General features: G+C 40.2%; 2 protein-coding genes across 2 annotated transcripts; both read right to left on the bottom strand.

The window, feature by feature from the left end:
* Positions 1 to 1,131: 1,131 nt before the first annotated feature.
* Positions 1,132 to 2,081, bottom strand: LOC131893284 (uncharacterized). Its single transcript, XM_059243266.1, has 3 exons — positions 1,720 to 2,081; positions 1,462 to 1,648; positions 1,132 to 1,394 (listed from the first exon to the last, which is right to left on the bottom strand). The coding sequence occupies exons 1-3, from the start codon at positions 1,867 to 1,869 to the stop codon at positions 1,249 to 1,251; spliced, it is 483 nt and encodes a 160-aa protein (XP_059099249.1). The 5' UTR covers positions 1,870 to 2,081; the 3' UTR covers positions 1,132 to 1,248.
* Positions 2,082 to 11,228: 9,147 nt separating this feature from the next.
* On the bottom strand, positions 11,229 to 12,677 carry LOC131893451 (uncharacterized). Its single transcript, XM_059243488.1, has 2 exons — positions 12,520 to 12,677; positions 11,229 to 12,414 (listed from the first exon to the last, which is right to left on the bottom strand). Exon 2 carries the CDS (start codon positions 12,345 to 12,347, stop codon positions 11,427 to 11,429), a length of 921 nt encoding a protein of 306 aa, XP_059099471.1. The 5' UTR covers positions 12,348 to 12,414; positions 12,520 to 12,677; the 3' UTR covers positions 11,229 to 11,426.
* Between the last annotated feature and the right edge of the window lie 4,016 nt (positions 12,678 to 16,693).

The following is a 16,693-nucleotide window of genomic DNA, read 5'->3' as shown; positions in this document are numbered from 1 at the left end:
TTCAAAAAATAGCTCAACCCTTTGGTGGGCCAGATGTGATGAATTAAGTTGAAGCATTTAGAATAGTTTGAATTTTCAATTCATTTGATAGTGGCAGAGATTGCATTCCCTCCAGTGGCGAAATGAAAAACCCACTAAAACTCCGGTTGTGTCCATTTTCTTATTACAGGAGGCAATTGAAGAACCATGATGAAGAAATACCCTGTATTTAGTTTCCACTTTTTACCCTTCACTTCATACGGCGAGTAAACTGAATTTTAGCTAAAGGTTTTAGATTGCTGACATTTACGTATGTTGCACACAATACGCTCCAAAAATATAAGTCAATGAAAGCTAATCAAAATAGACTAAAAATGTCTTTCAACATATATCAACTGAGCAATATGCTGAAGTAAACATTCATGTCTTTTTCTTAATGAATTCAAAATCAGCGTTACAACGAGACTACATTGCATTGGAAGATTAAATCATAGATGAATATAAAAACCTGTGTGTTTGGTTTTGCAAGACCTACGGCTACCAAAAGGCAACGCCAACAAGGAAGAATCTTCCCGTCAGGAATCGTGGCTTCTCATTCCAGTACTGGATGTCAACCATTTTTTCCATATTAAGACTTAATTTCGTGGTTGCAGTTGTGTTTTTTGCGCGATTTTAACAGCCTTGAAAAACTAGAAAAAAACAAGTCCCTATGTAGAGTTATTGCTTTGAACTTTGCCGGCTCATGAGGGGTTCAAATCACGTAACATTATAAAACCATGTTTTTGTGAAGCAGGATTAAATTTTCGTTGACAACCGCAACTAGGATTGTAATCCCCACCAGATTGCAAACCAATCCAAAGTTGAAATTGTCTTTGCAGATGTGACACTTGTATCATGAAGGGTGGTGTGAAGATTTCGCGGACTCCACCATGAACTTGTTTTGATTGCAAGAAATTGGAAGGAAATCTGCGAACGTCATCGATATCCCCCAAAGTCGCCAGTCATCTAGAGCAAGGACTCTGGATCATCTAATCGGTTTGAATTGTTCCAAATTGCAATCATTACACAAAAGGCGAAAGTGCTCGCAAAGGGCTGCATAATCGAATTCACCATCACATCCTGGCCACGGTTCTAAGGAATCTCTAAATCATGTCGGTTTGAACAATTAAACTTTATTATGGGTTAATTCCAGTTAACAAGAGCAAAATCAACAAAACTGTGGACCAGGTGTATATTTATCGGTTCAAGGCTCGATCAACGGGACTGTTTTTAGTGGTGGGGAAATTGTCCATAAGATCCCACTTGGTAACGAAAGCGACGGAGACGGTAGGACTTCTTGTTGTTATTGATGCCACTGCCAAAGAAAGCGTTGCGCTTGGTGCGCTTTAAAGGCTCCTCTGTATCCAAGTTGAAGGCTAAAATGAAATTGGTTGAATGGCTTGTGGCTTGGTAAGTTCTGCTTTGGCAAAAAAAAGGTCTTACCTTCCAGATCACTGGCTTGCTCGGCTTCTCGTTTTTTCAACGACTTAAGAGGAGTGAGCTCGTATTCGAGCTCAAAGATTCGGGGATCCACTTCATCCACAATCTCCCGGCTTTGGAACTTCTCTTCAGCGGGCAAGGCTGCCGAGAAAGACCAAAGGGCCACGACGGAGATGAGAGCAACAAAGACCTTGGTAAAGAGAAAATTCAACCTTATCGCAATGGGATCAAACAGTTTGATATCAAATGAGAAGCGCTCACCTTCATGATTAGATAGAGGAGTTGGAGTTGGAGCTTGGATTGGATGTGAATCACCAGGGACGGTTGAAGCAACTGATGACCAAACCATCGGAGGCGATGCGTTTTATACTTGGATGACACTCTGAGTTCGTCTTCCAGGCCAACAACCATCCACGAGTCAAGTGCAAAAGTGCAATTGGGATGGCCCTTCTCGGTGGTAATGATGCGTCTTTCCGGCTGTCCTGTGATATTCGTCTCACATGATTTTCCTCGCCAACCCTCAAAATTTGTCTCTTTTCTCGGCTAAAAGTCAAGTTCTCACTTGCTTTGGTGGTTTGGTAGGAATCAAGTGTCAAACATTCGTTGATTAGAAGACATATAGTAGTAGTATCAAATGTATCTCGTTCCGATTGGACATGGATCATCTAATGTATCCCTTTGAAGCAAGGCACCCTTTGGCCACGAAATCTTTGTGTTTTCATGTCCAGAGCGAATCTAGAGGTCTTTTTCGTTCATGTGACCTGGTGTGAAAGAGAGAAAAATCGCGATGACAGTTCACAAATGCAAGAGCACTGTTGCATTCACTTTCAGTAGAGAGCGGATCAAGGCTATTCATTCTAGACAATCTGGGCCCAAAGTACGATTTTTAAGTTTTTGTAGCGGGTCTATTACAAAAAGCATTACATCAAGTTTAGTCGCTACATCTTCTTCTCCATCCAGTTTGCATGTAATGCATTCAGGAAATTGTTATTTGGTCTCCCTTCTTATTGTAACAAGGAACTATTTACCGCAAAGATGAAGCAATTATGAGCAGTAAATATCACATTGATCATAACGTCAACGATCGTTATAAAAAGTCCACGGAAGAAGCAAATAGGAAGTTCAGATTTTGCGAATCAAGTGAAGTTCTTCATGCATGATGCACCGCCTGTTTTTTTGAGAACATTGCGGACATAAGTTTGGTTGATGTTGACTAAAGTCAAATTCTTCTCGACGGAAAGGTATGTTACTCCTAATTTTCTTCCTAAGTTATTTCTTAAGGATATGTTTAGTGTCCATAAAGTGATTAGAGTTATCAAAAATGTATCCTTTTCAAGGATCATAACAGCAAAGTGATCAGAGTTATTAGAAATGTATCCTTTACAAGGATCATAACAACAAAGTGATCAGAGTTATTAGAAATGTATCCTTTCCAAGGATCATAACAACATGGATGATGGTTAAAAGTAAGAAACCGCGCTTTTTGTGCCATTTTAATCAATTGAATTAGCTGACAAGTTTGAGCCAGAAAAAGATATCAGATATGGTATGCCTGCTTGTTGGGCTACAAACTAGTCATAAAAAGATGAAGTTCAATCCCAAGAGTCCTTTTGAACAAGAAATGGTTGGTAATGAAAGTGAATCACCAAATTGAACGGGGAAAATTTGAAGGCACAATAGCCCTCAAAGATAACTTGTCAAGACCCGAGTCTCGCAAAATCTCCGAAGACCCTCAAACTTGATCGAATCTTACTAATGGACTCAATGACTTAAGGCGGCTTTACACTAGGATGGAAAACCCAGATTGATGCCTTTTGATTGATGGTTTGTCATTTCAATTACTAATGGTTTTCATTAATTATATTTGGTTACAAAGATCCGGGACATTCTAAACTTTCGTTCACGCGATTCCAGATTATTTTGCATTCAAAAGCTATTAAATCACATCATCATGAATGAGCACAGAAAAAAAGTTGTTACGAGGATTTTGTCTGGGGACTCTAGGTAATCCTCAACAGGTTGACGTCGAACAAGGCTCCTGAGCCCTAAGTCCTTCTGTACCAGGTCCCTCATAATGGTTTCGGGCATATCATGATCTATGGCTAACTTTCGAAAGCTGGTCTCTGGAGTGACTTCAATGGACTTCTTCACAACCTCAATGGTGTTCTTCGAGCCAGTCGAACTGAGGCCACCATTGAGCCTGTGAAGAAGTCCATTGAAGTCACTTCAGACCCAGCATTCGAAAGTGAGCCCGAGGCCAATATGAGGGAACTGGTGAAGAAGGACTCGGGGCTCCAGAGCCTTGTTCAGGGGCGACCTGTTGAGGATGGCTTGGAGTACCCTGCCAAAATCAGCGTGACAACTTCTTTCCTATGCTATGTGATTTGTTAGTTCTTGAAGCCAAAGTAATCTAGAATAGCGCAAACGAAAGATTAGAGTGACTGAGATCTAGGCATATCTGGAAAGTCAAGTTTACTCGTCGATACAGAAAATTGCATTTGATGCCAAATGAAAGTTTAAGACCAAATCATTTCAAAACTGCCTTCTTCAATTTTCCATTTTTTTTGAAAAAATGATATTTGTGACATAACGCAACCATGCTTGCATAAATGGTCTCTCGTTAACAAATTGCAAGGAAACTTTGTGAGGAATCAGGTCTTTTAGTCAAACCCAATGGATTTCTCAGGGTCATTTTGTTGCTTCTAGTGAAATTCTTTTCATTGAACAAACAAGCAATTTCAAAACCTATCATGCAAACTTTCCTTATTCTAAATGGCCAATATTCTACGATAATTTTGCGTATCATGGCCATACTTCTAAATTCCTGATAAAAATGGGTATTTTTTGCAAAATGTTGGGAATTTACTTAAGGTCAATACAATCCATTAGGCATATATTTTGAAAACGACAAATGTTATCAAATAACCGACATGATCCAATGAGATTCATTTTACCCAGGCGATGCTTACCCCAAAAACTTCAAGTTTGCTTCCGTTGTTAAAAAAAAAGAAAGAAAACTAATGGCCGCTGTTGTGAATAAGAGAGAACAAGAGAGAGTAATTTTGGCATCTTTTGAGTCGTTACAAGGACGCAATTGTGAAATGTTCTTCGTCAACGTATTACTAGATTTTCGTTATTGGTAATTTTGCTACTACTGCCTTGAACCCGGACGTATTTCCCACGTTGAATCCCACGTGAGTAATACCAACCAGAATACTTTTTCACGGCGGAAGCAGATTAAAGATATTTGATTCACCTCTTTTAATTGGTGAGTCCTAGGGTTGGAGGAGCCAACAGGACTAGCCATCATATCGTCCAATTTGTTCCGATAGGCCGTGTGTGTGTAATCTATTTACTTAAGGTTTGGTTACCGTCTTTAAGTTTCCTGTTTAGAAAGGTCAGGGATCTCTTTCATGCCAAGAAACTGCAATAACCACAACGGCCCACGTCTCCTCCCTAATTTACCTATATCTGGTTAAACTAACCTATCCTATACCAATCAAACCCCTAACAATTGGGCTTGAATGCAAGGCTCCCTTAGCTTGGGTTAGATAACCTTGCTGGCATAACATGGTTTTAGGGAAGAGTATCCGAAAAAAGGGCTCCGGAACGGGAGCTTCCAAAGAAAAAAACCTCGGAAACAGAAACTCCCTAAATCGATAAAAATTATTCTCTCAGAACCAGGTAACAAAATTTATATTAAAAAAATTAAAGTTGAAGTCAACTTTCTTGAAAGTTTTCCTTTACTGTGCCTATATTTTTTGAAAACTGAAAACTGATTTTTTTTTTCAATTCTAAAAAAACTAAACTTATTTTATTCAGCCCTAGTAATGCCTCTTATGATTTGAATATTTCCTTGAACGGCAATGCCATTCAACAAGTTGGATGGAAATACACAGAAACAGCAATAAGATTTTTAGGGCTCAATCACACGATACAAAAGACCCTTTATACCTTCTTTTTGGCCAAGCAAGCTTTAACCTCCCAATTACGGCAACTTTTGTTTAACGCTATGATAAATTCACGAATTGATTATGGGATTGAATACTTCAGCAAATCATCCGCAATAAAATCCCTGGAAACGGCACTAAGTGGGCGGGTCGTTGGACTGTGGGAGCGAAGAGGACAGACCTTTAAAAGGTTGGGTATTCTTCAAATCCAGGATCTAGCAGAGCTTAAAGAACTCAAATATATGTTTCTTTGCCTAAAAGATAGAATTCCGCCAATCCTTGATACAGTCTCGGCGAGAGTCAAGAGAGGTAATAAAATAGTATTTGATCTGCCGACCTCAGCTGGTTTCAAAATTTACCAAACTATATTTCCCCAAGGCTTGGAACGATTTCTTAATAGACAAATTGCCTTTATCACTTTCACTTGACGACTCGTTGAAACAATGGTGCGGGCGAATAACAAAATCAATCACTTCCTCATACCCTACCACATGTTGTATTAAAAACTGTTTTTCTTGTGCGCATAATCTAAATCTCCATTAAGCTAATACTCTGAGATTGACCGTGGTTTCATTGGCGGTGGACCCCTCAGGACATCCCAAAATTGAAAACGTTCTGAAAACCAGACTTGTCACCCTCAATAATTCCAATCGTATGCCTCTTGAAAACAAGCCTTATGGCATAAGAGGTGCATGGGCTCACTCTACCTTTCATCCTATTTTTATTCATTCCAACTCTGTATTACTAATATTTTCCAAATCGTCAGACCCAATACAATACAAAAATGATTGTTGAATTGTGCTTGGCAATGATATTTTCATGCGTTCAAAAATTTAGGTACTGTGGAAATCATTTGACTTGAATTAATGAGTTAATTACCAATGTAGCAGTAGTTCTGATGCAAGACTCGATAAGAACAACATTCAATTTACCTTTAAGGTCAATAAATATAAAGAACACATGGGTTTCATACATAAGTTGAAATAAAACAAAATTGAGAAACTTGAAGAAAATGACCAATCAAAAGTCACATTTCCCTCTAGAAATCGCATAAATTGCCACTCAACTTTATTCAGGGCATTAGTAAAGAAATTACAAATAATAAAATTACAGTAGTTCGTTCCTTTTTTCGAAAAAGGAACTACAATTCCATTACATTCTAAAATTGTTTAATTGTAACGACCCAAACACTAAAAGAATTACTCGTTACTCGTTCCTTTTTCCGCGTCTATGATGGCTTTTAATTTTTATTGTAAAAACCTTTTATTATAGAACGACTTATTTTTTGTTCAAGGGTTTCTAACCGAGGCTTGGGAATGATTCCCCAGCAAGTCATGTTTGATAAAAAGTTTGGCCCGATGATGAGTTCGAGTTTGCCGCTCTGAAACTTCCCTGAACGTAATGTAAAGCAGGTATCGATTTGAAAAATTGATCAAGATCGCGCTTAAAACTTAACAAAGGTTCATCTAAATCGTAGAATCGTCGAAGTGCTACTGGCAAAAGGTTGAACAGGACAGGGCCTCTGTTCAAGAAAACAGCGGCTTTAAGATTTTTCGAGATCTTATTGTCCATCGAATTCACTCGATGTCGAATTCTACAACTGATGCCTCTTCTATCGCTCAATGTGGGCACAACTCCCGGGAGTTGCAGGCATTTGGAACCTTGGAGGCATTTAAACATGTAGATAATCATATATCGCTCGTATCTTCTTTGAGTACTGTATAGTTCCAAGGATTTGAGCCGATCCCAATAACTTAAATGGCTCATGCCTGCAATATTTTGCGTGAAGCTCCTCTGCACTCTTGCAATTTTATTTAGACCTGCTGCGGTCATGTGGCCCAAACTGGGGATGCATACCCCAAGTGCGGCTGTACAATTGAGTTATATAAAGTTTTGATAGTAATTGAAAGTGCCCTGACTTTATCATTGTATCCGCAAGTTCCATGAAAATAGTTTTATTTTTTTCCTGTTTTTCTAGGTTGTTATTATTTCTAATTTTACTCCTGTTCAGAAGTTTTCGTGTTGAAAGTTTTTATTCTTGGAACTTCTAAGTTCTACCCACGCACGACCTAACCTACCCAAGCATAATAACACCTCGGGTCAAATGTTGCAAAGGACCCTAATCCTGTAGGTCTCAGTTAAAGAGGGTTTATAAATGTGCACACCGTTTTTGCTATTGGGATGTTAGGGTCAGAGCGACATTGTCCATTTATATTTCCGAAAGGCAATGTAATAGTCCATATCAAATTGGTTCGTGGTCTGTGGATGTGTCTAAAGGTCGGTCTAGTCTAAAAGTTTCCTTGCAAAAGATCAGGGGGGGAGAATCGAATCGGGAATCTCTCTAATGGGAGGACACTGCTCCAAACATGGTAATATGTGATATGTAGGTTCCGTTTGTTTGGACTCTTTCTTTCCGTACCTTTACCTTCATTCTCGTTTTCCATGTCTACTCATTATTACTATCTTGCTTGTCATGGTCGGTAGACCCATTCCCAAATCATCCGAATTATATTTAAGTTTCTACTCGGTGTTACAATTATTCCGCATATCTTTCAAAAAACTTGGTATTGTTCATAGAAAGAGTAAACTACGAGACATGCTCAGATACCTAGAAATGCCAATCAATACATACATGTATTCTTGTGAAGAGATGAATCAAGTAAAGGAATTCATTAAAAATGCTAACTGCAAATACGAAGTACATATACATGTGTTCATCTTTGGTTTTTAGGGGAAAATAGTATGCAAGTCATAATATGGAATATGATGTACAGGGTAAAGAGAAATGAAGGGCCACTGTTTGTGCCTACTAAAAATCCTTTCCACCACCCTCGGCATACTGTAGCTGAATTTTTGGATACGGCCGTCTCCCCTCCTCTCATTTGACCCGTCCCATCACGGTGGTCAAAAAGCTTTTTCAAGTGTTGAGAAAAATACTCGAATCCATCTTTTCCAGTTTTCAAGGAGCAACTTTGACCTGATTGATTCATCGCATTCTGGCTCAGATTAAACGCCCACATACCTATAAGTTTGGATATTTTTGGTCAACCTTAAAAAAGGCTTTTCAACCACTGTGGCAGTCGGCTCACTTGTGAGGCGAGAGGGGTAAGCTGATCATCTAAGAATCCAGCTTGAGTCTCAAATTTCCATTAAGACGAACATTTGAAAAACCTAACATTATACCATGATTAATCTAATTTTGGTCCAAAGGAGATTGGTAGCGCTCTAATTTTTGGCCATCCGAACACTGACTCTCAAAACCCCAGATTTTTGCCCTTGGTTTGGTCGGTTTTCTTGCATAAAGTTCTCTACTCACCAATCGTTTGATGATGGACACCGAAAGGCTCACCCGCTTTTACCCGGCCTCTTGGCGGTCATCAGTAGGGCCGCCCAAAACTTGCAGATAAATATGGTATTTTTTAACACAAAATTTGCATAAAAATAAACCAAATTTGCACAAAAAAATGCAAATTAACTTGCCAAAACATAGGCATCAACTAGTTCTGGAGGTCTATAAGGGGTATTTTTGCCCTCCACATGTAGATGAATGGGAAAATTGTATCATAATATCTTCCAGCACCTGGATTTGAAGGTGCTCTCTCTAAATAGCGAATTCTTGCCTTTTCTATGGTGCCTCCTGCCCTGATCAGTAGGGTTCGGGCATTGGAATTCTTTTTGAGGGCCAAATAATCACGAAAAAGTTTTTTGAGAGCACTCAAACAGAGTCTCAAACGTAAGGATTTAAGCCAGTTTAAAAGCAAAAAAGACACATAAGAAGACAACATAACACTACTTTTGCAAAAGTTTGAAACAACTATCACAGGTTTCAATGCATTGTATTACTTCAAAATTGTCCAAATCAAATGCCCTTAAAGTTGTCTGCTAACTTAGACTTCCAAACTAATACCCTAAACCATGCAGGCTTCTAGCTCAAATTTGGTTTCTTTTGGGTGAAGAGACCTCTCAAATGCAAATATTTTTATATTTTCTCCTTTGTGTGTAAAGTATTGAGATTCTAGTTGCATTTTCAGGAAAAGCTTGAGCTTTTGGCAACAGTACAATCAGGAATGATATGAGAATTAGAGAGCAACTACTTTATTGCAACAAACCCCAAAAGATTGGGACGATGCAGTATTCAAGAGACGTGAGAAGGTATCTTTTACAATATATCTTCAAAAATTTCCAAAAGCTTTTTCCTCAATCAGGTTATAAAAATCAATTGCAATGAATGTAAAGGTTTACAATTTTGAGCCCTCCAAAATATTCAGGCCATTCAAAACAATGAAGTACTTGCTTCTCCTTTGGGTTCCTTCAATGTTAGATTGTTAAATGGTTAAAATGTGTGTCCTTGATCCTCCATCTAATATGAGGTTGATTTGATACTTAGTTTACTTGTTACGTCAGTTCCCACCTTTTGTATGCATGTGTGAAACCAAGTTGGTTTTAACTGTTTTAACTTGATTTGAATAGATATCAGATATGAGCACAAGACGACCAAGTCCAACGTTTTGATAATCCCAAAATAAATCCTTGTTTAAAAACCCCACTACATTGAATTCAGATAAAAAGAGCTGTTTAAGATGAATGGAAAACATTGGCAGGAACGTACAAAACATAGAATTGACAATTATTCACAAGCATATAAGTTGCAGATGCAATATATTTGCAGAAAAATCTCGGATGTGCAAGTATTTTTGCAAAATTTGCACAATATGCAGGATGCAAGTTTTGGCCGGCCCTAGTCATCAGCAGGTCCATGGTCTTGGTTTTCCTCATAACAATTCCTTTCCTCATGACATAACAATGAGAGGGTTTCCGATCACTTTTAGGCTCAAGTAAGATCATTTGCAGTAAGGCAAGCTTGGGGTTCAAGGTCAAACAAAGTTTTGAAAGGAGACAAATAAGCCCTCGAGGACAAACATTATCAGACAGAGCCAAGGCAGCCCAGAATTTCTTTCTACTCTGTTTTTCCCCTAAATTTCGTCTAAACATGACCCAAAATGTTTAATTTCCCCCTAAGATTTTCGAGTTTAGATTTTTTCAAGGGTAAAATTTATGAAAGAAAATGTTTGCCCCAAAATGGCCAAAATAGTTTAAAACATAATTCAACCTGAAAATAATATCTTTCCGACCCCTAGTGATAACCACGAATCATGAATATCAGTCACAATGAAACCTTCTAACAAAATCAAGAGTGTTCCGGAACATCGGATTGCTTGAGAGGGTGAAAGAAAAATGAAATTTCGAATTCCCTTAAGTTGTATACGCTTTAAAAACCCTACCAACAATCCGCCCTTTTTATTTACTCAAATCACATTTTGAACTACGAACTACTACTTTAGTAGCATCTACAACCAGAACATCGTACCATTTGGTTAGATTAGGCATGTATATTATCAAACATAACAGTGCTCTAAGGATTCCTATGAACGGAATCTAGAAATTGTAAATGTCTACTTCGAAGCCCAGCGAGAGGTTTCGTGAAACATGTAGATAAAAATGGTCGTCTTGACATCTTCAGACTCCTTTCATGCCTCAGACTGCATGACTTCTTTCATGAGGATTACTATCAGGTGTTAAATTGCCCACGCCTAGGCTTCAATGCCATGTTATTTCGAGACATTTCGGGCAGCATTTCAATTTTCTTTCCTGTCTCTATCGACTACTCTTAAACACCGGGGGTCTCTGTTACTGTTGGTTCCGGTCATGTGTGGTTATGCTTCCACTGGTGGGTGCTGGCTTGAAAATATGATATTTTGGTGTAAAACTACGTGAACAGCCTCTATTTTGTAGAACGAACGAACACTTGGTCGCAGCGGGTCTTAGAAGTTTAGCTTTTTATTCCTTGGTATAATAACTACTACACTAAGAAAGAGTCATAAGTCAATAAGAGCTCGAGAGACACGTTTGTCAGTTTCTGCGCTCGCTTCACCCCGAGATCTCACTGTTTGTTTCAGATTTATGAGGCCGTGCGTGTTGGCGCCTCTGGGTATGAAGGTTGATGTTGATGCTCTTTGCTTAGTTACCCACACGCCATTGGATGTACAGTCCCTTGAAGGCGTCGAATCCGGCCAAGACACCGGCGCCAGCCACGCCACGGAGGACATTGGCTCCGGCTCCCTTCATCATGGCCATGAAGCCTTCGTTCTTGAGGATCTGCATACCGCAGTCCAAGGAGTTCTTGTACTTCACGGCGGCACCGGAGGTCATCATCATGCGACGACGGATGGTGTCAATGGGATAGGACATGAGACCGGCGGTCACGGTCACACCCCAGCCCAAGATGAAGGAGAGGAACACGCTGGCGTTGTCACCCAAAAGGATGGGCTTCAAGGAATCGTAAAGACCGAAGTACATGCCACGGTAGATGAAGATACCCACGCAGGAGATGACGAAACCGCGGTACAATCCGGCGACACCGTCAGAGGCCAAAGTCTTCCTGTAGACGTCGACGAGTCCGTTGAACTTGCGCTCGCCACCCTTCTTGCCGCTCTTGGCGTCGTTAGCCAAACGAGTACGGGCATAATCCAGCGAGTAGACGAAGGTCAAAGACATGGAACCGGCAAATCCTCCGGACAAGATGTTCTTGCCGAACTTCTCGACATAGGAGGCGTCCTTCTTAGTGGCGAACATGCTCTTGATGGTGTCCTTGAAGGCGAAGTTCAAGGCCTGTGTGGGGAAGTATCTCAACACATTGGCCAAGTTGCCTCGCCAGAAAGCGTACAAGCCTTCATTGGCCAAGGTGCGACGGGTGCAGTCCATGATACCGTTGTAGGGCTTGTCCAACACGCCTTGCTTCAACATCTCACCCTGGTTCTGGACCAACAGCTTGACACGCTCAATGGGGGCGGCAGCGGTCTTGGACACGCCTGCAGCCACACCAGACAGCATGAAGCTCTCGAAGAAGCTCAACTTAGCTCCACCTTTCTTGTCGGCCATCTTGATTTGGGATGCTTCAACGAACTCAACAGAAGAACAGCAAGGCAACGAGAAGACGGAGAGAGAGCTACAAAAACAAAATCAGGGCACACACCCATCAATCCTCCCATTCTTCCCTCCACTTCAATAACCATCATGCTAAGAGTCGTTCGAAAATGAGATTTCAACTTACTTGGGCAACGATATCGGCCAACGGATCCTCTGAGGTTCCAAAAGAGAATGGACAATGAGCTCAAGTGAAACTACTTCAGCAGAGCCGACTCAGCCAGGGACAGCGAGAGAGAGAGAGAGGGGTAACCCGGCCGACCACAAAGTACGAAGGCACGAAGGCACGAAGGCACGAAGGCACGAAGGCACGAGGGCAATAGTAGCTGGGAGGCCGACGACGGCCCAGAGCACACGCACTGTCAGCTGAATCAAGATGGAGGCCTCCTCGTGGATCACCCCCTAGACTAGGAGAGAGTGACCTGGGCTCAGCTTAGAGGGAAACTTACTACCACCCCGCGGGCAGACGATGGCACGCCTGTTGGATCTCGAAAGGCGTCGTGTTCCTCGAGTCAATGGACGGTGGGACATGTCACATCCTGACCTAATAATATCGCTAGCTGAGAGTTGATGGCATGCCTGAAGGGTTAGCTTGATTATTGGATACCCATTATCTATACAGTCAGCGATGGGTATCAAACTCAAATGTATGCCTTGAAATCCGCATCGCTGAATCATTTGAATTGTCAATCAACCCATGATTCGGTTAAATCAAATTAAAAATCGCCATCACTGGGAAATGAACGTGAATTAGTTTGTACAAAAATCATGGTCAGTTCATGTATTTCCCACTGGGCTCAAGACTTAGAGCAGGGTCAGGATTGGCTTTGGACGATATTAGCCACCCTGTTGGACGTCTCTGAAGTTTGGCCGAACTTGGCAACATGGCCGCCATACGAGGCTGTAATGGCCGACAGACATGGCGCTTGCACTGACGCAAATATTTTGTTTTATGGAAAGTGGGATCCGTTCGGTTGTTCTCTATTTTTGGGGGGACACTGGTTAATGTTAACTCTTAGAAATAGTAAAGAGTAACACAAGATGTCAATTTGGCGTGCTTCAAGACAAGTGTTTTCTGAAATACGAGTAAGTTGTGGAAGCACGTGTTCCTGGTAAAAATTTCTCAGTGAGGAAAGACGTCATATGCTCCATACACTACCATGAAGAAATAAGCTTGGCCAAAGCGTAGGACTGAAGACCAATGGGCGAAAATGGAGTAGAAACATATTTAACGAAATTCTATGATGCGTAGTAGGATGGTTTTAAAGCACATTTTGTTGCGATTCCAAAGGCTCATGGGCATGTTCTTGTTGAAGGCTAAGTAAGCGGTTATTTGAGGTTGGGATCAGAAAATATCTGAGCATCATCTAATCTGTCAGTCCATAAGATTATATTTTTTTTTTTGAAAAGCCAACTTCTGCCAAGAAAGGAGGACCTTGGTGGCCATTTGACCGAACTGACTTCAATCAATTTGGCAAAACTGGAAAAGGCGAACAGGGGGAAAAGCCCAAAGAGCTGTATCGTGAATGTCCCGGCAATCGGCAATTATTGTACTGGGTCGTTCCATGCTTCTCTGATTGTTGATCTGAGGTCACAAAAGCCATGTTTTCCGCCTTGTCAAACAGGGCATGTCTCCATTTTATATATTTATTTTAACACCGCATTGTTGTCGGACTAGAAGCAGTGCCGAAGCTCAAACAGAGACAAAGAGGGAGATGTCAATTCTTCGATGAAGTTTGCCACATGATCTCAGGTCAAAAAAAATTATTTTATTAGACCGAAAAAATAATATTAACAGTACAGCCATTTATTTTCATCTATTTAGTTCATACACCTTGCTTCATTAGCGTTTCCCCAGACGATTGGGCTCAATCACTAACATAAATTCGCCAGAGCCATTATTGTTTGTTCGCGCTTTTACTTTACTCTAATACCTTTAGTTTCTTTTCATCTTGCAATTATCAAGATTGCATTTCATTAGCGACTCTACTTCTTGTTATGCTATTCAGATGCGTATACGAATTGGAACTTACAGTTCGTTCCTTTGACTGGGAACGGAACACCTCTGGTTTTGCGTTTTATTTTTAACCTATTGATGGGAAATTTATGCAAAGCGTACTTTCAAATCAGAATCGAATTTTGATTTTCACGCCATTGAAAATAGAATGGTTCAAAAGTAAAAGAACACAAGTTTCTATTGTTAATTCATGCCACTAAAAGAAATAAATGATTCATTCACAGTTTTGGATCTTTTTTGTTCTGTTTTCATTCATTTCTTCAGTTATATTGGTCAAACATCAGCTTGAAATGTCAAGGCCTTGAGCAGCCACTATTTTAAGTTAAGAACAAGAGTAACACGGACTTGATAATTTTCTCAGCATTCATTGAGAATTGTGTGCCGGACATTCAGGATATTGTTTTTGAGGACCTTGAAGTTGTCTTATGTAGGTGATTGATTGCTTTTTGTTTTTGTGAGGTTAAATGGAAAATATACGGCTGGTCTGGGTTACTGATTGGTTCATGGAGCAAAAATGGAGACAAGTTGTCGCGACAAAGTTGTACCATGCACAAAAATTGGACATTTTCAGGCTGGGGTCATCAATTTCCAAAGCTATGGCCATGGACCCCTAGCTTTTTTGGCTTTCTTCCTCTTTGAATGCCTTGCCTTACTTACCTCTTTGGATTTAACCCGCCACTTTCTGTAACTCAGAGCTTGAGTAGAATAGCACCATCAGAAATGCCCCATTGCGGCCAGATTGTCGTGATTTCGTTTCAACTTGAGGCCATATGTTCTAGAGCAAACGATATTTTCTTATTGAGGCACACTAATAACATCGGTGTCGGAACTGCTCAAAAATAACGGTTCATAATGTTTTGAAACACAACTTATCTGATTATAGAAATGTTATTTGGATCACAGTGCGTGTCTGTTATATTATAGGTCTCCCCTCAACACTCGATATCGGGGTGTAATGCTTCCTTTTTTTCTATTTTCCTTCACTTTACAGGTGGGCCCCCAAACTCCTCGAAATCAACAACCTCTCCCATTCCTGGTCGTGTGCACCCATGGAACAGACTACCCACATCAGAAACCAGAACATCTTGGGAGCCTTCAATATCTTGATTGTGTGGCACAAAGTTCTCGATAAATGTTGAGAACATCAAAACAAATGATCTATTGATCTCAATCAACTGCTAACTAGAAACTTTCATCTCATTCGTGAGAGCTGTTCCATTATTACGGATAGAAGTAGCACACTCCATTCAAGGTTGGAAAGTTGGCAAGACAAAATGCGATGAATGAACGATGCTTTGTTTCATGAACAAAATAATCATGGCCATAATTGTTATCGAAAAGCCAAAAGATTAGCGGTAAAGTTGATTGATTAACTGAATAATTTCATAACTTTTTATTTAGAAGCCCGGACTATACCTGGACGGAACCAATGACGAAATCATTTTCCTGTTGATAATCCTAAAGCAGGAGGTCTAAGACGACAGATATTATTAAAGAACTATTGATCGGGGTCAACACATTTGGCGTTCGCACAATTACCGTGTGGAAAACATCAGTGGCCCTCAGCACCGTCCCAAAGGCCTAGTTACAAGAGTTTTGGCCTAGGCAGTCACCAGAGCTCTTGGTTACATAAAGTTACTTGAAAAAACAAAACAACGTTTTTCGACAATAATGCTCCATTATAATTTGAGCATGTTTTTTATTGTCCTGTTGTGGCCATTGCGCATAAGAAATGGTCTAATCTACAATGAAATTTACCCCCTCCTCAGCCAATGAGGCCCAGGCTACTCTGATTTCGATTGAGTTCAACCCTCGTTATTGGCACTGACTTGTTTAATCTTTTTTTATGAAACTGGTTGTTATTGCTTTTGAAGGGCTTGATTTTATTAGTACAATATCGTTCAGTTAGAATCTGGGACGCTTTTGGATTTCCATTTTCCACGTGACTCTGTAAAAATAACGAAAGGTTGCGTGAGTACGAGAACAAAGAAACCATTTCATTAATCCAATCAAGTGACCGTTACTTAGTTTTCTTTTCATTTCAATGGAGAGAACTAACTCTAAACCTTGAAAAAGCTAAGGTATATTGGCAATCGCTCTTTCTTGAGGCTCTTCGTTTTCCTTATCGCCTTGGCAATACATGTTTAGTTTTGAACTTTCAACTTTCAGATAAAAATCCACCCTTGTAAATGTAATGTACGGTAGCAAATTCTAGTACCATTTCATCTTGTAAATTTTGGGAATTTGTTAGCATTTCGACCCACTAGAATCAAAGCTCGAAGAA

Source organism: Tigriopus californicus, chromosome 2 (genome assembly GCF_007210705.1).
Source record: "Tigriopus californicus strain San Diego chromosome 2, Tcal_SD_v2.1, whole genome shotgun sequence".
Classification (NCBI taxonomy): domain Eukaryota; kingdom Metazoa; phylum Arthropoda; class Copepoda; order Harpacticoida; family Harpacticidae; genus Tigriopus; species Tigriopus californicus.
The sequence above is the reverse complement of the archived record's forward strand: the minus strand, read 5'-3'. Positions and strand labels throughout refer to the sequence as shown.